General features: G+C 42.1%; 1 protein-coding gene across 4 annotated transcripts; it reads left to right on the forward strand.

Annotated features, from left to right (window-relative positions):
- The first annotated feature begins 2,962 nt into the window (after positions 1-2,962).
- Positions 2,963-22,183, forward strand: LOC146671295 (uncharacterized). Of its 4 annotated transcripts, none has more exons than XM_085403498.1 (6): positions 2,963-3,204; positions 3,297-3,771; positions 4,652-4,819; positions 13,026-13,150; positions 13,489-16,726; positions 20,321-22,182. In XM_085403498.1, exons 2-6 carry the CDS (start codon positions 3,319-3,321, stop codon positions 20,750-20,752), a joined length of 4,416 nt encoding a protein of 1,471 aa, XP_085259624.1. In that variant the 5' UTR covers positions 2,963-3,204; positions 3,297-3,318; the 3' UTR covers positions 20,753-22,182. The 4 variants fall into 4 exon arrangements, with proteins under 4 accessions (XP_085259624.1, XP_085259625.1, XP_085259627.1 ...); XM_085403499.1 differs by adding an exon at positions 19,820-19,896 and having other exon boundaries at positions 2,963-3,771; positions 20,321-20,460; XM_085403501.1 differs by having other exon boundaries at positions 2,963-3,771; positions 13,489-15,685.
- The last annotated feature ends 2,566 nt before the right edge of the window (positions 22,184-24,749 follow it).

A 24,749-nucleotide genomic window follows, 5' to 3' on the forward strand; every position in this document is an offset into this window, starting at 1 on the left:
CTGAAACAGAGGAACCAGTTTGACTGACTTACTGGCCCCTGGCTGGTTAGACCACGGAGTGAAGGGAAACTGGTCAAACATCCTGCGAACCAGAAAAACTGTTTACTAAACTAATGGGTCAAATGCAGCCAGTCTGGGAGTGAAAGACGAGATGAGTCATCACTCACTATACTCACCTTTACACCTGACATCCACCTGACAGTCCGGCATAAAGAAAGCTTGGATTATACAGTATAGAGAGACCGTCTTTATATGAAAACACTGATAGAAGTGTGAATGCGATGGAATATTTATCTCATGAAGTAAGAAAGGAAGGAATGATAAGCAGGCAAGCGTTTCACAGTGGATGTTGTAATGTTGTATTGACTGATGGATCGGTAAAGGGGAGAGGATGAAGCATATCTACTCTGCAGTGAATGATATTCAAGTCTGCAGGTTTTTTTGTACTATACTCTGAAGTTTGACCCACAAGAAGTAGCTCTCCATTCTTCAGAGACATGCTCTAACGCCTGGTTTGCACTCCAACTTTGACACCAACGAAGACCAAGGAGTGCTGACTGTCGCTGATTTTCCTCCACAGTCACGTGACCTCAGCCACAATGAACAAGAAGGCAGACGGGCGTTTCACAGTGGATGACTCTGAGCTCTTTGGAACACCCAAATCATGCAGGGATAATATCAGGCTTTATACACACCTGGAGAGTCCATGTCAGTTAAAATGACTGCAATTCAGAGCAAAATCAAATGTAGGAAATAATTAAAAATCATCCTGTCCTTAAAGGTCTAAAAAAACACTTTTGATCGACTGCTCGCCAGCAAGTGCGAGCCCCCCTATGAAAGCAGAAGTTCGGGCAGTTTTTCAGGTGCTGCACTGACACAGCAGTGATGATCTTAGACATCAATCGGGAAAGAGTTCCAATTTGAAGTCTACAGTGAGGAAGATTATTCACAAGTGGAAGTCATTCAAGAGCGTTGCCAGTCTTCTCAGGAGTGCACATCCCAGCATGTTCACCCCAAGGTCAAACCATGCAATGCTCAGAGAAACTGCAAAAAAGCCTAAGAGTACCTCTCAGACTCTACTGGCCTCAGTTAGCATGTTAAATGTTAAAGTTCATGACAGGACAATTAGAAAAAGACTGAAAAAGTATGACTTGTTTGGAAGAGATGCCAAAAGAAAGCCTCTTTTCTCTAAAATCAACATGGCAGTGCAGCTTAGGTTTGCAAAGTTAGAAATCACAACAAGATTAAAATGAAGCTGTTTGACTGTAATACACAGCATTATGTATGGAGAAAAGTAAACATAACATATCAGCACAAACAGCACAAATGAACTGTGTCAAGCACGGTGGTGGAGGGGTGATGATTTGGGACGTTGCAGACCATGAACTCCATGAACTTGTTTGTATACCAAGGTATTCTGGAGTCAAATGAGGCTATTTTTCTACTAACGGTGTTGCAATGACCCACTCAGAGATCAAATGTCAACATGAGGTTACTGAATTGAAGCAATGCTGTAAACAAAAGTGGACTTGCACAGCAAGACACTGATAAAATCATACAGGAAACCATTATTCCAAGTTATTGCTGCATGTGGTTATAGAAGCTACTGAATCGTGGGGCGCATTTGTTTTTTCACACATTATTGCAACATTTTAGATCCGTTTAAAAAAATAAATAAATATTAACTCTTGACTTTATTGTGTCCTGATACTAAAACTGACCGAGGGTGTACTTCTTTTTCTGACTGCATCAATGTTATTGCAGTTAACCAAACTAAAAACTAAAACTAGGCGTGAAAAACACTGTTTAGTTTATCCATCTGTCCAATCTTTCAATTTTATTTCATTTTAGCTCACTAAAATAATAAATCTTTTAGAGGTTTGAAAACTGATCATTAGCCAGAGTTGGAGTAAAATTGTGTGTGTGGAATCTGCAGCTCTATCAACAAATCATTGCTAAATATCTCACGGTATAGCCTCTCCCAAAACCACAAGCAGTGGTTTAAATTTCGTGCCCAGAAATGTTGCGATACCGCCATTGCCTGATTCTAAGCATCATTGTTCTTTAGGTGGCAATGTGCAGACTTCTAGTTTGAGCATCTGCATCAGGCCTGCTCTGCATTAAAAACAGAAACAGTGAGCTGTAGGCGAGAACACCTCCCTGCTGAAAAGTAAATTTCAGCCTTGACTGCAATCTCTTTGTTCTTACACAGTAATAACATCACATGCATGCTTATAGATGTAACTGGGCTGCCCTGTCACTATAATCTACTGACAACGAGGTACTATGTTTCTGGTATTAGATGCAGTTCAAATGAAGTTATTATTTGATAAAAGAGATATAACGATCATAAAAGTCTTGAGGCAACACATTTGATTGGCGGTGGTTGTGAAGACTTGTTCTTCGTTTTGTAAAGGGTTGCGTAAATCTAAATGTTTTAATTATTTGGGAATTTATTTGCAACTCTTATTCAACATGTTCTGTGCAGGTCAGAGGTCAGAAACATAGTGCACAAGGCAGGAGACGCTGAAGTTTGTGGTTGAAAACACAGACACCAGGAGAAAAAAACCCAAACAAACCAAAAACAAAAACTTAATGGTGCATGTACCTATTGCCCCTCGGTGATATTTTACATCTTATTAATCCCGCTTTGATCTCACCGTCATATTTTAGTCTTTCTTTAAAGTAATTATGTGCTTCAATTTGATCTTTACAAAACACAAGCTGGGGCTTTTCCATCCTGGCAGGAAGTTAAATAAGAAAAAAAAAACCATGACAGAACAGGTAAAACAGCTATGTATGATCCGCTGATGGTTTTCACATGAGGTGCCATCTAAATGATTTAATGAACAAATCGAGGGATGGACATCTTCCTGCTGCAACACTTCATAAAACTGGGAAGCCCTGGAGGTCACGTGATAAAGGTCTGCCTTTTTCTGAAAGCGTGTGGGTAGGTGTGTTTTGCCTGTTAAGGTCACACCTGTCGGGCGGTGCCGCAGGCAGCATGTCGCTCATTATTTACTTTCTCTCTTGCCGGGTAGCCTTTCAGCTTGGTAGTAACAATGGCTCAGTGTTAATGCATTATGGCTGACCAGCGGAATTATAGCGCTGACCGAAGCAGGCGACACGATGAAAGATATTTACCAGACCTCGAGCTAAGCTGCTCAGCTCTTTTAAAGAAACGCGAGGAATTAAAGCACACAGGTGCGTCTGTCTTCAGCCAAAGTCTGGAGACGTTTTGGAGAACTGCCTCGTAGAACTGGGTGGTTCATGAAAGTTGTATTGCTTTTTTTCAGTTAACTATTTCGGGCTCGCGACATGGCTCTATCCCAGCTTCAGTGCCTGGATGATAACCACGTGAACCCGCGGACGCACGAGTCCAAGCCCGAGTTCTTCTACTGTGAGGACCAGCGGCTCGCGCTGGAGGCTCTCCTGCAGGATGGTCGCGAGGCGTTCTTTAAATACCTGGAGGCTCGCGGCCTCCGGGGTTTCCTCTCAGACCCGGAGCTGGAAGCTCTCACCGGCGCCGTCGAACCCTATGACCCGGGCTTGGAGCTGTTCTCGGGGGATGCCGAAGACGTGCAGACCCCGCTGTCGCTTCACTACTGGCCAGAGCTGTCGGACACGTCCATCCCGCAGATGGACCTGGGCTGGCCCGACAGCGATGCGTACCGGGGGGTGACGCGCACTACGGTGTACACGCAGCCGCCGCTGGATGGTCACGCTCACATCAAAGAGGTTGTCAGAAAAATGATCGCACAGGCGCAAAAGGTAGGTGGGCCAATGCAGTTATGATAATATTAAATGGCACTATTCATCATCACATTGTGCATTAAATAATATATAAAAATAACCATGTTTAAGTGCGGATGAAAACTTTGTTTTCTCATCAATATTTATGTGTGTTTTGAGCTTCCTGGATGACTTGTGTGTTGGTTCATCTTCAAAGCATGCTAATGTTTACTCACCTGAGTTCATTTAATGACTGAATAAAAATCCGAAAATATTGATTTCTAGCCATCTAACTAACTTTTTTTTTCTTTAATCAGCTGTGCATAGTCCTGAAATTACCCACAGTGCTGGCATAAAGTCTAAAGAAGTCAGTATAGTCAGACTACAGACTGCTGACCAAATGAGTAAAGTGCAGCTTGATTTATGGCCATTATCAGCTATGCCACTAACAGTGGACTATGTGTGCTAGGTGGGGTATTTGCATGGGTAATTTGCAGCGCTCATGCCTATCAGTCAGTGTTTGTGTCTGTTTATGCGGCTGAGTCATCTGGAGGCAGAAATTTATGACATGTCTTATTTCTTAGCATCACTTCTCTGTGACGTGTTATTTGCCTGAAACGAGCTCGCTGGATCATTTTCCTCAAGAGCTTCAGACAGAAAACGAGTTATCGGTTGTATAAGTAGCTGTGAGAGCTGGGAGAACTTTCCCTCTGCATAGGAAACACTTATTTTACTTAAACCTGAAAAACAACTTGAGTGTTATTTGTTTTGGCATAAAAATGTGTCCGCGCAGTAACCTTAAGGCTGAGGCTTTTATCCTTCTGCTCTGTAATGAATTTTGTTTTCATTTTCATGCATGAACTACATAGGAGTATCTGAGGCTGATCTAGGTTCTGTGCCTGTGCTTCTGCGTCTCCAGGTAATCGCAGTGGTGATGGACGTCTTCACTGATGTCGACATCTTCAGAGATTTGCTTGATGCTGGTTTCAAAAGGAGAGTTTCTGTTTACATCCTGCTGGAACGTGCAACGCTACCTCATTTCTTGGCCATGTGTCGGAGGGCCAACATGCACGCCGGACACCTCAAGGTGAGCCGGTACCACCCACTTCGTCATTTTGCATAGCAATTTGAATCTTATCATGAAAGAGTGAGTCCAAATTCTAAGTAAAGCTGAAAACAGTCATAAAAGTCAGCCGTTCAGTTTTCCCACAGCACGCTGTTGGACAGACGTCGCCATTCAAAGCGGTCCACCTAGGCAATAAAAGGTGATTACGACTCAAATGATAATGAGATAGAAAGCGAAATTTCATTGTGTGACATGTGAGGTCAAAATGTTACAGGGTAAATGTTTCACTGACGAGTTGAGCGTCTTTGCCTGTTGGCCCCAAACGCGTGCATTGAAACCTTTGGGACAAAATGGAAAGTCTTGCTGTGTTTTTGAGCCTGAAATAACTTTGTAAGGCTGTTGATGTAGAACACAAGGACAGATTATCTCGCAAAATAAGCAACTGAAGTCAAGAGACTTCTGTTATGCACGGATAAACAGAAGCACATGCCGGCTTCCCCTCTCTCTTTTGTCTCTCGCTGTCTCCCTCACACGCACACACGCTAGAGTCCACACAACCACCAGTAGATCCACCCAGCTGGTACTGCAACGCAGATAAATCCCATTCTGCCTACCTTTATTGTTACATATTGTAAGTAGCTAGCTACGATCAAAACACAGATATGAAACAGATCTTTCTCGTGCCGGGACATGTTAAAAGGGAGTTGCATGGAATATAAAAATGCGTTTTCACTGAACTGTTTTCTTGGGGCATAAATCTTTTGTAGAAAGCTGCCAAAGCAAACACAATCATTTTAACTCAAGTCAACCAAAAGAAACAATTGCTTTCTGTTAGGTGTGATCATTTCTCAAGAACAGTTTAGGATAGATTACTGGTTAAAGTGTCGTTGTGCAGGATTAATGTTCTCTCATATTACTTCACTGTGTAGTGTTTTTTAATGGCTTAGTCAGCATTAGATGGGGCCTCTCACAAGGTCTGCTTGTTTCACTTGGACACAGTTTTGCTTGACAGGTGGAAGAAGGAGCTGAAATCATCCAACGCAAGGTGTTTCCAGTTGGAGTGTTTGGTTCAACTGTAAAGGATTGAAATTTTCCATGAGTACAGAAGAAAATTTAATGGAAATTTTCCATGAAATTGGCAAAATGAAATTCACCTGATTGTTATACAGTTTACACCAAGCACATTGTCCTCAACAGCTCTTTATTTGATTAAATAAATGTTTGATTTCATGTATTTCACTTACATTTTGGTCAGAATTGAAGAATAATTTTTTTTAGCCATGATCACGCCTACCGTCTGCAGCATTAGCCGTACCTTATTGGCTCGACCTGTGTGCTTAGTGGTCCCTGTAATACTGCAGAAATATTTCAAAATATCTAAAGTAGCATGCATGCGTGCAGATCATGCTGATAAGAAAAGATGCACAAACACTCACACTTGTCACTTTATGCCTCAGAGTAACTAAAGTTAAACAGGCTTGACAGTCTTTCAGTACCATCTGGATCCAATTTGCCAACAAAACAGCAAGAAATTCAATAGCAGCAGTGTTTGCTTTGTCAACAAAAGCACACGTTTGTGTGGCACATGACATGATAAGTGAAAGCGGTTGCTCAGTTTAATGAGTTTTTCATATGCGATTCATACTCACTGCATTTGCCTTTTGAATTAAATGCCATGTTATTATTTCCTACTAAGACGTCCCAGACCTTTTTCTTGCTTTAGATTCATAAGCACTGAGAATCTGTCTTTAACAGTTTTACTCCTACTTGCTTCACAGTAGACACACAGGCTGAAGTTGCTCTGCTAAATTAAATATTTGATAGCACAGTGGCTCTGTATGAAGAAAAGACATTCTGTGCCACAGTTTCTTCTAATATTTATGGAGAGACAAGTGTATCTCCTTCAGGTAGGTCACTCTCTGGTTTTAGCCAACAGGAGCGTACAACGTACACCTGACAGAGAGTTTTAAAATGACATGCAAAGCTGCTATTCTGTTTAATCCACGGTGGCTCTGCAGCAAGTAAAACAACGCTGTTAAGAGATGGATCCAGTGTAGTAGGACACAATCTTGTTTGTTTGACAGCCAGCGTGCTTCCTTTCTCTTAGTCATACACTGCGAGTCTGTTAGGTTCTCCTATGAAGTGCACTGGAGGGGCTTGCTCCCTGATGTGTCATATACTGCTGCTTTGTTATACTGGCAGGCAACCTTTGGCGTGGGGCCTATTTCACCAAGTAAAACTACATAGCCATTTATGACATTAACATTAACAGTGCACCAATAGATGCTCATCTATGTGGAAAATCTGAAGAGACAGGAGTACGTGACGACGATGAGCAGCTAACACAAACATCTCTAAAAGCGACAAGTCTGTCAAGAAAGACAATCAGAGGATGACTTGCAGGAAACAGGTGATAGTTTGGGAATTTACCACAAGCCGTAAGTGACGAGATAGAGCGGCTGGAGGGGAGGGATGGGAGGAGGAGCAGATGAGTGGTGAAATGAGTTGCCAAGTGAGTGAGAGTAAGTGGAATCTGGCACCTGAGTGGGCAATAAGGTACTAAATTCTTCTTACCCATCAGTTATTCAGGAAGGTTTTCTAGGAAAATATCCAACTGCCACACTTCAAGCTGACAGAGCTTAATTTAAGTAGTTTAGCAAAGTGTGCACATTGACTGTAGAGACTGTTGAAACCACAGTGCACTCGGAGGTGGTTTTATTTCCGCATAAAATGCATTGAACAACTGCTCAAATGCTCGTCGTCATGAACTTGGAGCATGCAATGCAATTTATCGAATCGGTTAACCAAAGGAATGCACTGGGGGAAGGAGAAAGTTTAGGGTGTGCCTAAACGAAGGAGGAAAACAAGTGTTTCTACTGTGAGACAAAGCATGCCAGAAAAAAAGAAACGAGGAGGAGCTGAAACAAGAAGACTGACTGCATGATGTTTTGGCTGCATCATGTGGCTTTCAGACAGACTTAGCACTCAAAGTTGTGTCAAGGCATCCGGAAGGGCAGGCTGAAAATCCCCAGATCAGACAGTGTAAGTCTACACTTACAACAAACCAAAGGACTAGTGTGTCAAGGTGACTTGAGGGTCTGTTACACACCTTGCTGGGCTTATGGAGCTTATTTATGTACTGCTGAGTAACGACAACAAGAACCACACAACTTAAGGTCAATATGTGTAATGGTGTGATTTTTTTTTTTCTCTCTCCAACGTTACTGTATTATGTTTGTAAAATGAGATTGTCAGTCTAACACTTCCATGCATTCTTTTTTGGATAATACAACAATTAACTGTGATAAATCATCCATGAATATATATGTGTTGCTGTCTACATAGATTGAAATTCACATTTAACTATTACATGAACATTTCTTCTTCTACATGAATATAACCAGAATCCAACCAGCTGGCAGCCTGTTGAGTCGAGTCCCTCAAGTTGCACTCATTGACAAAAACTCAATCAGACTGATGGCAACATGCTGGCAATCTGTCTGCATTTATAAATTAGACAGCAATTCTTTGCAAACCTCCAACAGTCTCTCTGAGAGTGACCTCAGTCAGTCCACATGGTCATGAGTGCAACACCCTCAATCTCTGGGCAACCACTGAGTCACCACAAGTTGCACTCGGTCGCAGAATGTGAAAAAATTCAATATTGTCACCAGGAAGCCACGCTTTTTTTTTTTCTTCTTATTTTGTAGATGCAAGGAGATTGATGTCCTATGTTTAATCATGTAACTTAGGTATTAGCTTGTTGCAAATTAGGAGGTTAAGTCTGTCAGATGGTCTTTCAGTTCAGTCGATTTAATGAGAGTTTGCTTGCGTCCTGCGAGCTTATAGCACTGCCTAACTTTGTAAACCTGTTCATGGATACCTAAACCTTTATTTTTTTTATTGTAACAACTGGGATCTTTTTGTTGGAGCTGAAACGAAATAAATTGTTTTTAACACTCAGCGGTATCTTAATATTTGAGAACTGAAGAAGCAATTGGACCTATAAATGGTCAATGACAACAGAGTTGACAAGCAGCTAGTGATGTAGAAAAGTGATGGAAGGAAACCATGTTTTTTAAACTAGTTTTATACAGACTTTTAGCTCTTAAACACTACAGACAATGAAGAAAAACACCCTAAAAGCACCTTTTGGGGTACTTTTAGGGTGGTAGTGTTGCATGTGCCTTTTGTTCACAGCGTTCCCACCATATTTTAATTTCTTTAATAAAATATCAATATTTAGTGTTCCTGTATTGATACAATATCACCATGCAAGTATTAGGATAAAAAATATTTGCAACATTTAACTCTGAAAAGTTTGACTGAGTCAGACTTTCTAATATCAGATTATGATTGCAACAATGATATTGTACCATTCAGTTATTATGAACCTTACACTGGTTAAATGTTAGCATTGCAACATACATTATTTTATATGTTTGGTGTATAGTTGAAAACAGGCTTTTCACAGAGGTCATGTTTGCACATGCATATGCACAGAGATTGCATAGGCTTAGTTGGTATCTATTTGTCTTTTGCTTTCTGAAAGTGCATTGGGTTAGATGATGATGTGAGGATTCAGTTACTGTGGTTACTTTCAAGCGCTCCAGTTTTTCTGTTAGCACTGTTCATGTACAGCATGTTTTTAAGCTGTTTCTAAAAACTCCCAGGCTTCACGGTGTCCCAGACTCCAAATATTTGAACGTTTCAGAAAGGAATCACTTTCAGTCTGAACAAAATTTCAAAGTGAAAGTAAGCTCAGGATCAGACGTTTGTTTTAGTGAGTAATCCAAACCGTGCAGCAACACCCAGCAAACATGATTAAAACTGCGGCGTCATCTCCTTGGTCAAAACTTGTCAATGATTGATGCCAGAAACTGAACCGTACATATATGGATGTTGATGTTGTGTCACGTAGAATAGTTGTTGCGTCAGCCCGTCTCTTACAAAGTAAGAAATGTAGATCAGATTACTGCAAAGAAGAAATAAAAGGCATTTGTCTCTGTTTTGTTTTTTTAGTACATGATTGTGATGAGACTTTAATGCAACTTGGTCTTCTCCATGTACACAAACTAGTATTACTGCAACCTGATTTTAAGAAATAGACACTTTTAAGGTAGTCACAGTTTTGTATACCTCTGTTGTATTTCATTTGTTGCATGTTGAACCTAACATCAGGCTCTTTCCACAATGTTAGCATCATACAGTCAGGAATGATATTATTCAAATGTGCCATTAAGCTCAGTAGGATAAGTGATGAGGTCACAGGTTTCAGTCACCACAGCAGTCTGTGTAAATATATATAGTTCTCATTCATTTCATTTTTAAATTTCGTTCATTTAATTTTAATTGATGCAGAGGTTTTAGAAAACTATCCTTGAACACAAAATTACTGTTGATAGAAAGTCTAACAAGGACATCCAGATATTGTTTAAGAAGCACCTTAAACCAAGGCATCAGTTCAACTTTTATTTTGGAATTATTTTTTTTTATTTTCAGCCACCACTAGCTGCTGAGAAAAAGTTGATTGCTATTCAATGTGTTTGGGATATTAACGGCTAATCTTTTGTTGTGGATGAATAATTTCAGACATTTTCGTCATCTTCTATTTGCCATATTATGACGTTTGTCTCTACTAACTGGAACCGTGAACTTTTACTGAAAACAGTTTAACTCATCCTCCATCTTCCCTGTGCTAATGTTTTATATTATCCTAACCATAACTCTGCAGTATGGAAGAGGATTAGGGCCACAGGAGAAACAAAGAAAAAAAGTGGACATGTCTTTTTTCTTTTCCAGAATTCTGACTTTAATCTCAGAATTCTGCAAAAAAAAAAGAAAAGAAAAAGATGTGGCCACCCCCCCCCCCCCCCCCGGTGGGCCTAATCCTCTTCATTGTAGCTAGCCACAGAGGTAGGACATAATTGTGTGCCAACTAGCACAACTTCACTAACCCTCCAAATGTTGCTACTATTTAGTTTTCTGTCTCTGTCAAAACATGGTCGAACATCTTTAGAAACTAGCTAGCTAATGTTGTGCTAGCTTATAACACAGCTAACCTTATAAATCCTCTTGTCATGGATACCTGAACGTTAAACTTTATTGTAACATCTGGGAAAATAAACGCATGGATCATTGTGTTTTAACCTAAAAACAGTACAGACTTTTTTAACACTAAGGCTACGTTCACACTGCAGGCGAAAGCGCATCAAATCCGACTTTTTTGCTATGCGACCCATATCCGATCATGGTATGACAGTATGAACGGCACAAATCCGATATTTTTAAATCCGATCTGGGTCACTTTCGTATGTGGTACTGAATCCGATACATATCCGATTTTTTAGAAAGCAACTGCTGTTTGAACAGTCATGTCGCATTAAATCCATCTTTTACGTCACGGACACAAGACAGACGCCAATTATCAGCTCCGGAGAAGCGCCCGAGAAGACATCGCGAACGCTTCCTGGTTATCCAGTGTAGATGTCAGTGAAACTGTTGAGAAGACAACGTTGGAGAAACGTGAACATTTTATTTGTACTGTATAATCCTTTGAAGCACCGCTCCTCTCTAAAACAGCAATAAGGATAATTATTACATTTTACAAAATAACTTGAAGCAAAAATTGGGAAACGTAAAGTCCGAAACAAGTCTTTATATTAACAGCCATCAGTCAAACCATACTGCTTGGTCTGGATCTAAACAGAGTGCAGTGTGTGTGACGTCTTCTTTTGCGCTTTGAGGATTCACACTAGAGCGCGTTTGCTGTCACCTTTTATTTGTAGTGTGGCAAAAGCAGGTGCAGGAAAATTGACTCAGAAGGCTTATTTTATAACACATATGCTGTGCTTTTAAGAGGCATGAAAAACAGACAGTTTCCAACAAAGGTGGGGAATATAGGTTTTCAAATCAAGTAAAGACAAGCCAGACATCATATTGTGGGTTGTGTAAGTTTTAAGCAGAGTGTTTACACTGGCTGTAGTTTGTGTGATTGCTTAGATGTTTGAACACATGGAGCAATTGCCTTAGATTAAGGCAGTAAGTGGAAAATGACTGCTAATGACTTCTGTATCTATGTTTTAGGGATTATTATTAAGGCAAACAGTTGTTCCATCCATCTATCCATCCATCCATCTTCATCCGCTTTGTCCGGGGCCGGGTCGCGGGGGCAGCAGCCTAAGCAAAGAGGCCCAGACCTCCCTCTCCCCAGCCACCTCCTCCAGCTTATCCGGGGGAATACCAAGGCGTTCCCAGGCCAGCCGAGAGATATAATCTCTCCAGCGTGTCCTGGGTCTGCCCCGGGGCCTCCTCCCGGTGGGACATGCCTGGAACACCTCACCCAGGAGGCGCCCAGGGGGCATCCTTGTCAGATGCCCGAACCACCTCAGCTGGCTCCTTTCGATGTGGAGCAGCAGCTGCTCTACTCTGAGCCCCTCCCGGATGGCCGAACTTCTCACCCTATCTCTAAGGGAGAGGCCAGCCATCCTTTGGAGGAAGCTCATTTCTGCCGCTTGTATCCACGATCTCGTTCTTTCGGTCACTACCCACAGCTCGTGGCCATAGGTGAGGGTAGGGACGTAGATCGACCGGTAAATTGAGAGCTTCGCTTTTACACTCAGCTCCCTCTTCACCACGACGGACCGGTGCAGCGTCCGCATTACTGCAGCTGCAGCCCCAATCCGTCTGTCGATCTCCGGCTCCCTTCTCCCATCACTCGCGAACAAGACCCCGAGATACTTGAACTCCTCCACTTGGGGCAGGAACTCATCCCCGACCCGGAGTGGGCACTCCACCCTTTTCCGGCTGAGAACCATGGCCTCAGATTTGGAGGTGCTGATCCTCATTCCCGCTGCTTCACACTCGGCTGCGAACCGTTCCAGTGCGAGCTGGAGGCCATCACCCGATGAAGCCAACAGAACCACATCATCTGCAAAAATCAGAGTTGAGATTCTGAGGCCACCAAAGCGAAAGCCCTCTGCCACTTGGCTGCAAACAGTTGTTTGTTAGCAAAAAAAGAAAATTCTACATTGGCTACATTTGAGTTGTAAATGTTTGATATTACTATTATTTGTGGATGTTATTGTTCTTTGGCTGACGTAGTGTGACTCACGGTCTCTACTCACATTGTTTGGCAGGCTTTTATTCTATAATGCAGGTCACAGGTTATGAAGGCAGTTTTAGGTCTTTAATATGTACAAAAATTGCGTGTTTGTTTGTGTTTCAGCACCTTCGTGTCCGCTGCTCAGAAGGAGCGGAGTTCTACACGAGGTCCTGCACCAAGGTCAGAGGGCGAATGGGTCACAGATTCATGTTCGTTGATGGAGACAAAGCTGTGTCTGGGTCGTACAGGTCAGTGCACATCACGTGTGTGAGAAGGAGGGAGAATGTGTCAGAAAAAGATTATCCCCTTGTGCTCCACCTGCTTTTGAAACTGCCAACTTGGCACAAGAGATAAATAAACAATGGCTTGTCGACATAGCAGACAAACAGGTTGTAAATGTATCCAATCTACTAGAGTAACCGTGCAGTTCCTAAGTGACTGGATTATTATACTTTTACGTTTGCAGTCATTGCTGATTACTTCATTATGCTTGCAGTGTAGTGTAGTTTGTTTTGTGGTATCGTGGTGCAGTTTAAATAAGTCTGAATTTGCATTTTTTATTTGTTCATATTTGTTTTTTGTGCAGCTTCACTTGGATGGCCTCACGTCTGGATAGGAATCTCATCACCGTGGTTACAGGCCAGGCTGTGGATGGCTTCGACCGACTGTTTCGCTTCCTCTATCTGTCCTCCAGTTCTGTTGACCTCCGGCAGACCATCACAGAGCCTGAACCTGAGCCGGAACCCCTCCCACAGCCCGCCCCTGTCATACCCCCTTCTGCTGAGATTGCGAGGAAGTTGTACAGCCCAAAATATGCCCTGGTTGCTTTGACCAACCCCGGCCCCACCACCTCTGTTAACCAAGAAAGCCCCAAAGAACCCCAAAATCCAGAGAACTCCAAGAAGAAGAGGCGAGGCAAGGCTAGTGAAGAATCGACAAAAGAATCTCCTCCTCTCCATCCTGGATTAATAAATCTAGAAAAAGCATGCTTAATCGCATACCTGCCCACATGGCCAGAACCTGACCCCCCCAGTGATGTCATAGGGTTCATTAATGTTCGGGATGCCAAAAAACCAACTCAAGTCCACTTGCAGCGTTCAGAGATGTTTGAAACCAGCCAGGCGATCAGGTTTAGCAGTCCGTTCAGCAGCACAAAGGAATCCAAGGAAGAAGTCGCCAAGCCCACACAGGCGACTCCTAAACAAGAGGAGGTGAATGCACTCCAACCAGCACAGGCTAAATCCATGGTTGATGATGCTGTAGAAAAAGCACAGCAAGCACAACTCAGTGATGTCACACATAACAAAGAGGCATCTGAACAGAAATCACCTGCATCTGAGGAAAAGTCTGACCTGCAGTCAGACGCCGCTAATTCTGTCAGCCCCAAGAATAAATTTGATTTAAGCACAACCACTAACCAAGAGGCAGGCCTTGATACTCCCCTCGGTGCACAAGCACTTCCCCAATCCAGCAGCGAAGCACCCGCTTCTGACGAGGGGAAGATTTCCCACGCAGAACAACCCGTCTCATCAAACAGTCACGCTGAGTCAGGCTCGCTCCCAGAATTAAACACAGAAAAGAAAGCAGAACCTACAAGTAGATTGAGCACACAAAGTTCTGCTGTGCACAGGACACACACCCCAACACCAAACGGTGCACACACCCCTCAGATTCCCGACTCCCCAGAATTAAACACAGAACAAGGTACGAAAGAAAAGACCCCACCACCACAGGCGGATTCACAAACACGAGCTGTTCACAAGCAACCGCAAATCTCTACTGAAGTGGCTTCTAGCATCCAGACTCCAACTGTCCACAGCAACATTTCCACCTCCCTGGTTTCTGCCACACAGTCTAAAAATAACCACATTCCTATTACTACAGTGCACTCAAGCACATCTTCTAGCACTTCTGTTCCCTCCACCAGCTCCTCTGCCCTTCCTCTTACTTCTTCCGTTACAACACCAAATCCACCCCTCCCTGCATCCTCTTCTTTGACCCCAGCTCCCCCTATCCCTAAACCTCGTACCATACAGATAGTTATGAGTGACAGCAGCACCAGCAATGGGCAGAAACTGCCGGAGATCCGTCTTGTTAGGAGGCCCGAGGCCAGCACAGGGCCCCTCGTGGCCCACAGTGCGTTTGATGTGGCAGCTGTTGAGCAGACATCTCTGGTAAAAGAGTGTCAAACTGTCCCTGAGCTGCAGGACGACAGTACCAGTAAGGCAGGGGCACAAAAAGACACAGAGAACACAGGGAATCCTGAAGAAACTTCAAAGCAAGAATCTAAAGAGACAAGTGTGGAAGCAGATGAGCAAGACGATGACGGAGCAGCATCCCAGACGGTCGCTGGAAGCGAGCTGCACAAGTCAGACGCTTTGATTAATGATGCACCAAAGGCAGCCGCATTGAAAATTCAAGAAATCATTCCAAAAGATGTTGACCTCGAAACTTCCGAAGATTGCAGGATTATTGGGAAGATGGACGCACGCTGTGTAGCAACAGCGCAGGCAGATACAGCGAGCCCTGAAAGGACTCTGACAGGCTCTGAATCTGGTGACGTGTCAGACAGAAAAGGTGAAAATGTGACACAGTGCAGAACATTTCTCGCAAGAGTACATGAACCCCAAAGGATATCATTTTCTAAACCACAGGACATGGATCAGATGGAGGCTCTGAATTCTTCGACAGCGCCAGTGTTCTCGACCTCATGTCTGCGACCTCATAACGGCGATGGCGCACACACATCTGCTACAGACACCCACAGCCAGCAAGGTGAACAAGTAAGACTCACACATGTAGACAATGAGGTTAATATGCGAAATACTGCAAATCACAACACGCACAGCACCTTTCAAGAACAAACTTCTACAGGACGTGTTGGCACACACACGCCCGAAAAAGCCCTGCGTTTACACCTCACCGAAACACACCTGCCGGACTTCCGTTCGCAAACACCTGTGCACCGATCACAGTCGCTTAAAGCACACACTCCCACTCCTGATGGATTTTCTCCACGCACGCCAGCCTTGGATTCTCTATCGCCAGACATTTTTGATGGTTATATCTCCTCACGAGAGGACTCCACTCTCTCCACCACCTCTGAAGAGTATTATGAATGTAGCGACTCGCTTTTTAATGAGCCTGTTTTTGACCACATGGCTTCTCGTGACCAGGGGATGATAGCGGATCACATTAATTTCGCACACACAAATAGTCTAAATTCTCCCGCCACTGGCACCGGTCCTGCACACATAAATTACAGCTCAAGTGATGCTACATTAGGTACGGCACACAGTGAAACACAGACTTTGACTGGGGCCGCTAAAGTCCCCAGTTCTTCTTTACTTGGAAAAAAAGTGGAAACTAGGGAGGTAGAGAACAAGGCAAGTGAAGAAGAAGCGAGTGAAGAGGACGAACATGGGAGGAAACTGAGTGTGGCCGAGACGAGGGAAGAGCAAGAATCCCAGGGGACAGAGATGAGAGGCAGTGAGGATACTAATAGAATAATGGTGCAAATTAAACGAGGCAAAGATTCAACTGAAACAGGAGGAAAAGGCAAAGAGGTCCAAACGCCTACGAGAAAGGTGGCAAGGAGCCAGTCAGCTGCAGACAGACTGGTGGATGGAGGAATGACTGCAGGAGGGTCAAGTAAAGAGAGATCAAAGCCAAAGCGATCGTCCGCTGGTGACATTAAATCAACAGAGGGAGGGAGACCAGACAGAGAGGGGAGGGAGAACGCTTCAAACCAGGTGGAAATAAGACCCAGGGGTACAGAGAGGAGAGCGAGCCCCCAGTCAAAGAGGCAGACAGAGGGACAGAAGGTATGAGCACTGATCAGAATAACATTTAAAACCAACAAAACGTTTCTTTAGTTTGCCAATCATATCCAAATGGGTATATATACAACTGGATTTTGTTAAAAAACAAAAACATCACACTAATTAATTGAAATTAAGGTAACACATTTTTCCTTCTTTGACAACTTAATTAAAAAAAACACAGTTTTTCAATTGGTGACCTTGAGACACTTAGTTGCTGCTGTATGTCCATCGTTTCCAGTCTCTGTGCTAAGCTGAGCTAAGCAGCTGAAACTGTTTAGTATGCAAACATGAAAGTGGTGTCAATCTTCCATTGGAGCCTTGGTAAACATATCTGTATCCGCCAACATCCTTAGTCTCTTGAAGAAACGCACCCATTGCATTGCCAGGGTTCATAATTAGATGCCCAAATGTATTTTACAACTAAATGAGGGCAAAATAAATGTTTTAGTAGATCCCAAGGCTTTACTCTGTGTTAACTTGCGTGACGGAAAAAACCCGAAGCATGCCAAAAATGTGGGTGTGATCTTAGCTTGTAGAAGCACATGCTCACTATCTCTAAGCCGGCCTTTTATCATCTTTAAAAACAACATATCTACAGTTGTAGGTGCTTCCTGTCACAGTCTCAGCCTTTTCTGATGCTTTTATTTTCAATAGAAAATTATGCACCTTTTCCTACTGTAACAATGCAGGTATTAAGTAAATATATGCATAATTATATTTCACCAAATCAAAGGAATAACCCCAACAGTCAAACATTGACTTGGCGACAGCAGGGAAGAAAAACTCCCATTCAACAGGAAGAAAACTCAAGCATAGCCAGGCTCAGGCAGGGGCAGCCATCTGGTGTGACCGGTTGGGGGTGAGGTGTGGTAGACAAGATAAAACACATGCTGTGGAAGAGAGCCATAGTAAGAGATTAATAACTAATGATTAAATGCAGAGATGTGTTTAAACACATAGAATGAAAAGAAATAAGGGAAGAAGAATCAGTGCATCATAGGAAGCCCTCAGCAGTCTAGGCCTATTACAGTGTAACTAAGGGAGGATTCAGGGTCATCTGATCCAGCTGTAACTATAAGCTGTAACAAAGGGTGGGTGTCTTTTATATCTGAACTGGGAGTTGGTTCCACAGAAGTGGGGCCTGAAAGCTGACGGCAGTGCTGCAGGGAGAGTCTTAAATAAAACCAAAAAGTTTAAACGTCCTTCTTATTTCTTCTTCTCTTCGCCTCCCAGTAAAATAATTTCTCACTGCTTGTAAAATCGATGAATGACAGCCTCTTTTCACTCTGTCGGTGTGCTTACTGAATCTAGACCTCCTGGCATCGCTTGAATCACAAAGCAAATACTGAATGATTTCTAAATCATCTAGTTTTATGGTCCCACTCTACCACTTACTACTACAACTACTACTGCTACACCAGTGTGTTCTTTTAAAAAGAGACTCAAAGCGTATCTCTTTTTGCACGTGTGTGATCAATGGGGAAATTTTTCAGGATCAGTGTTATTTTTATTCCTATATTTTTTTATCCTGCTGATCAAAATCCCTTTTTAAAGTGTAAAAGGCGATTGTGGCTCAAGAGTTGGCAGTTTGTCTTGTAATCGGAAGGTTGCCGGTTCGAGCCCCGGCTCTGATAGTCTCAGTCATTGTGTCCGTGGGCAAGACACTTCACCCGTTGCCTACTGGTGGTGGAGGGCCTGGTGGCGCTGTCAGTGCTGTGTGCACCTGTGTGTGAATGGGTGGATGACTGAATGTGTAAAGCGCTTTGGGGTCCTTAGGGACTGAGTAAAGCGCTATACAAATACAGACCATTTAATCTCTTATTTTAGAAGTTTTTGCCATGTGTGATGTCCTTTTTCCTTCTGCTTTGAAGCTTGTTAAGTCTATGCCTGTCATATGAAATGTGCTATATAAAGAAACTTGAAATACTGCATTTATCAAAGTGCCTTTTTGTTCTTCACTGACAGTTTTGTATATTAAGTTTCATCAAAGTTTAGAAAAATTGAATGTGAAAGGCTTTAATAACATACAGTATTGTGCTAAAGTCTTGAGCCGCCCCTCATTTCTTTATGCTTGGGCAGGAAAAGTATATAAAGCAAAAACAGAGTTTGCACAATTCTAATTTTGAACATTTATATGACTGCATGTTTTTTTCAACACAGTCTGAAGTCTGATAGGCAGCCTTTCTGCAATTTCTTGAAGTAGTCTTCAGGAATAGTTCTCCAGGCTTCTTTGGATGTTGGCTGCCTTTTCTTTTGTTCTGTCAAGATGATCCCATACTGCTTCAATAACTTGAAGGTGTGAGCTCTGGGCTTTAATCAGGTATTCTTTTACTGCCTTGGTAGTGTGTTTTGGATCGTTGTCATATTGTCATGCTAATAAAATGCTTTCCAGAAGGTAATGCATGGTGGATTTTTTTCTGCATTCATAAATTCCATCAGTTCCAGTAAGATCCCCACCATCTAAAATTCAGATCCAAACCGTGACAGCGCCTCCACCGTGTAGACTTACTGTTTTACCTTGCACCTCAGCTGGCTCATGATGATTTAAACTAAATTTTCAAATTTGGATTCATCACTCTATAAGACCTGCTGACCCTGATTTTCAGTCCAGTTATTATGTGATTTGTATATCTCAGCCCATTCTCTCTGCTTCCCTTCTGGAATGGCTTCTTGACAGACACCTTTCCATTGAGGCCATTTCTGATGAGGCTTCAGTGAACAGTAGATCATTGAAGGCCCAGCTTCTCTCAGGTTTATGCTGGATCCCCCCCCCCCCTGTTTCTGAAGGACATGACTTTCAGATACTGTTCCTCACACTGCACATCATATTCTTTTTTGGCTTATAGCTCTTTAGGAATTCCATTATTGTTAAACATGTGAAAAGTAGCCGTTGTTCAAAGAAAGACTCTTAAAGCCTCAAGAACTATTGCTCAAGATCACTTAAAAAAAAAAAAAGAGTACAAAATATATAACAAATTCAGGGTTGGATCAAGAGTTTTGCACAGTACTGTATATAATTGAAATCCTATGTAATATAATTTACAGCATTTGTTTCTGTGTTTGTGTGTTGATCCATGAACCTTTCACCAGCAGAGCATCACTAAGTTGAAACACAGCAGCACAACCATGCTTTGTTCATTATTGAAGAAGGATGCCTCGTGCGAATAAAGGTGGCATATTTATAATGACGTGCTGTGCGTGTTTGCACTGATAGAGTATTTAAAGGAGTCTAAAAGATGAATAGGTTTCACATTTATTGGTGTTTAACTCACTCACTCTTGCCCCGAATCCACTGCCTTTCATCTCAGAGTACTCAGTCTGAGTCAGTGAAGTGTTGTTTGCATGTTTTAGCTTATTTCAGTCATGTAATATTAATGAACGTGAAAATAACACAGACACTTTGCACCCTCTCTTTTCCATTTGCAACAAAGCTTATATGTCACTTGCTAATGCGTGTGTGAGTGTAAGAATCCTACACTGCATTATAGATAAGTTGCCCCACATATAATAGATTAAATATGAGAAACTGTTGGCTGCAGAAGTGTTACACACACCCTGAGTCAGACATCTCCTCTGTCTTTCTTTTTTCTGCAGCTTTCACACTCTTCACCCAAACCTCAAAAACAGAGGGTCCAACGTAATCCGAATTTCTTTGATAATATGTCATCTCTTCACAAAACGTCAACCAGACCACCTCAACCACTGGTGACGGGTACTGTGGGATCTATAGCCGGACGGAAACGGGTCTCCCAAAGCCAGCAGAGCCAGGATTCAGCAGCACAGAACCAAACTCCTTATCCAAACTCCTCCTTACTCCATATGAACCCACAGATCCAGCTCAGTACTCAGTCTCACAACCAGACGGCATCTGGACCGGAAGTGCAGGATGGGAGAACTCCATTTAACTTGAGTTTCAGCCGGCTGTACAACCTTAAGGGGATGAATGGCAAAGTGAACAAGACTCCAGCACACAGTAAAAGAGGCAGCGTGGCCACTCCAGCACATGAGAGTAAAACCACCAGTTAACGTGGTCACTGGTCATCACGTCTTTTTAATGTTACTGCGTCAGGCGAAATCACCACTGGGCCAATGTTTATATACCAACACATGTTGTTACCTCTTTCTTGACTCCTCGTGTTGTATGACTAATTTTTCATGTCTGCATTTAAACTCGTGGAGATTTATTTTTCATATTTAAATCCAGCTGCCTGCCAGTTTACAGCGAGCTTTCTTCCCCGGGAGGTCATGACTTCAGGTGCAATAAAAAGACTAGACCAGAGTTTGCATACATTTTTAATAACTTGGATGAGGAAACTGAAATAGTGTGTTTTCATTCTCCAACCTCAGGCGTCAGTCAAAAAAAACAAAAACTCTTACATCAATCAGCTCTTTGACTTACTGTATTTAAACATGCTGCACATATACAGCAGATAAAGCAAAAAGAAAAACAATATATTATTGGCATTACTGGATGACTCCCATATGTTTTTGTGGATTAACGTACGGCTTTAATATCGTATTTTCTATTTTTTAAAATTTTTGCTGTTTGATTAATGGGGATTGATGAAAATGTACGTTAATAGTGTTTAAAACTGGTACACACCTAACTGCATTTACATAGGACTATATTATATACCATATTAAAGTTCCGGCTGTTATCTAACATTACTTTACAGTTAATAAAGAAAACGCTCAGCATTTTGTGACTTTTTTTTTTTTACAGCAATCTGGAGCATTTGTCCTGAATTTGTAATATATTTTTTCTCCTCTGTATATCTGTACATTCAAAAAGGGGGTGCATGTTAAAAAAGTGAAAACAATTATAATTTTATTTAGGTCATTTGGTATTGTTACACTGAAAGGCTAAAGAGCAGTTTTCTTTTTTTCACATCAAAAGTATTTTTTTAGATTCTTAATATTTTTGTCCTGGAAGTGACTGTGCCAACAGACTTGCTACCTCTGAAGACAGATAAAGATGTTCTGAAGAATTGCTGCAGGAATGCACCAGATAGTGCACAGGTTTTTCCAAATGAGAGTGGAAATGTGCAGGATGTCCAAGATGCTAAAAATCACAAATATCATATGTCGTTTGATGGTAAAAAATAAAATAAATATAGAAGCATCTTCTGTCTGTAATGTTATAGTTAATGGACAATGCATTTTTAATGAATGTGCAGCATGTTTACGCCTTTGCCAAAGATTTTGTATTTAACTGTTAAGTGTCCACATTGGTGTGTTTGTAGTGGATTTACATAGATTTAAGATGAATTCAGCTCTTTTGAATCCACTGCAGACAGGTAGACATCTGCAAGCACGACTTCAGAGCTCACTTCATGTGAGCTTACACATATGGTCATGAGCTGTCACCATATTTCTGACTTCAAATTAGATTCAGATTTGTAGCAAGGGTTGAATTATGCAAATAGAGGAAAATAAAGCTCTGTGTCTTTAAATGGCTGGAAAAAAATGAATATCCTTTCTGAGCAACATACTAACATCTTATCCGGTTGTTCAGTCTGACGTCACTAGCCGTGTCTGGGTCTAAACTCCGCTGCAGGTCCATATATCAAACGATCACTGTGGCATTACTGAGAGTTGAAAAACTGTCTAAAGTCTTTCATCTTTAATAAAATGATCAGCGTTCTGCTCTACCAGGTGTAACAATCGAGTTTAACATCCAGGCATCCATGAAAACGGAATTTATGACATTTAACGGAGTTAGAAGTTAGCAGGGAGTTAGCTCGCTAGCTTCTATCTAAATACAATATAGCATGTCCTGACTGCGGGTTTTGAAAACAAATTCAAACGTACAGCTCTGTTATCACTTCCAGCATAAATGAAGACAGAAAACTAAACAGCAGTGACGTTTGTAGGGTTACTGAAGTTGGGCTAGCTGGTATATAATGATGTGCTACGTGACCGCTAGCGACACAGCTATGTTAGCATAATATAAACAAGCTAACTTTTTTTCCACTCGATAAAAGTTAACGTGAGTGTTCTCAGTGGTCAGAAACAAATGTAATCGCATGGCAGGATGCTGTAAAAGGACCAAACTTCAGCCAGGAGAACAACTGAGATAATCCATCCACAATACGAGGTTAGTCATTCATATACTGCTGCATGGGCTGGGCTGTGGTTCCATCCTAAGGTTTTAAAAACTGAGCTTAAATAAATGATTAGTGGTAATAAAAGCCGAGGGAGGTCAACAGGGATCACTAACTGTTTTAGGAGCTTTTTAAGATCAAATAGAAGAAAATACATAACATTAAACATGTTAACAACACAAAAGCCATATTAAACGCAGACTACTTTAGACCCGGAAGTAGGATTCGTCACGTCATCACTGAACAACCGGATAGTTAAAAATGTTTCACTTGATAGGAAACTATCACTGATGCACGTAACATGAAGTACAGATACATTAAGAAATGAAAGACTAAATAGATGATAGTTTAGGTCGGGGCTTTGGGAAGGCCATTCCAGTACATTAACGTTAGCCTGCTTTATCCAGCCCAAAACCAGTTTTGCTGTGTGTTTGGATTGTCCTGTTGGAACACCCAGGTGAGTCCAAGTTTCAACCATCTAGCTGTTGATTTGAGGTGAAGTTGAATAAATTGGAGGAAGCCCTGCTTCTTCATTATTCCATCCACTTTGTACAACGTACCAGTATCACTAGGAGCCAGTGTTGGGACTAACGCGTTATTAAGTAACGCGTTACAGTAACTACGTTATTATTGTGATAACGAGCACGGTAACTAGTTATTATGCCAAAATCAGGAACGCGTTAGTCGTTACTGGGATTTAGATAGGCTCGTTACTCGTTACTTCGTGTGGTGGCTATCGCGGAGCTTCCACAGATTCAGTAACATTAGCAAGTGGTGGAAGCCAGCAGGTGGATGAAGGAAAGGGGACGCAGAAGGAAAAGAGACCCGAGGCGGCCGCCGGTCCAAGTGTGAATTGAACTTCAGGTAAGAAGTTATGACCTGCAGTCTATCTGGGTCAGAAATGAACCAAGTTTAGGTGGAGTTTATTTTCGTTATGCTGACTTTTTCCATACTGCGTGCTAGCTAGCATGACGGAGTTTCTATACAGCTGGGTGGTGCTATGAAGTTAATGATGTTGAACTTTATTTTGTTCATAAGTTATTAGAGTTGCCAACCGTCCCGTCTGGTATTCAGAGAAAATATTACGCGTTTCTTATTGAGGTGAAAAGGAACAGTGTGTGCCGTAATTCAGCTACAATGAAAAAGGCACAAAGCTGGAGTTATTCTGTGTTTACGCTGCACAGCTGCCTCTTCTTCTCTCATCCTCTGCCCCCTCCCTCTCCTGTTTCTACTTCAATCATGAAAACTGATCAGTGATCAGCTGATCGGCTCTCTTGTTTGTTTATCGCTCACTTTGCGCCGAAAGAGGAAACCAGCGGATGTCGCGCTAAACAACAGCAGCACTTTTAAGCTTGATCAGCTGTTGTTAGAATTTATTTAATATTAATTTCTAGTATCAGCTGATGTTTGCTGGAGCCACATCTGCAAAAAAGCTGCTGGTCATGATATGGTTTGGTTATCTGGTGAGAGGGAAACATGAAGATGAAACCAGGAGATGTCCTTACTGAATCATCAGAGCTGAACAGGTGACATGAATGAGTTGAAGGGAAGTTATGAACTGTTTCTGAGAGACAAATAACCCCAGGATCCTTTTTTAGGTAGCTGACAGCTGGTAACTGTGCAGGGGCGGGTCTAGCAAAGTGTTGCCAGGGGGCAAGGTAGGGCATTAACAGGGAAAGGGGGGCACAAAGAAATACTTTTCTTTCTTATTCTCATTTAAAATGTCTAGCTTTTAAAAAATAATTATCTGAATCTTACAACAAACGATTGATAGATTGATGCATATATACCATCAAAACAGTGTACATCACTGTCACAACAGCGTTTGTTTTCATTCAAAGGCTTTATGATTTTTCCTATAATGGTGGGCCGGTCTTTAGTCAAAATGCCCGGGACGATTTTTTTGTCCCAGTCCAGCC

Source organism: Rhamphochromis longiceps, linkage group LG4 (assembly GCF_057381845.1).
Source record: "Rhamphochromis longiceps isolate RC_006_pf linkage group LG4, R_longiceps_female_GT1.1, whole genome shotgun sequence".
Classification (NCBI taxonomy): Eukaryota; Metazoa; Chordata; class Actinopteri; order Cichliformes; family Cichlidae; genus Rhamphochromis; species Rhamphochromis longiceps.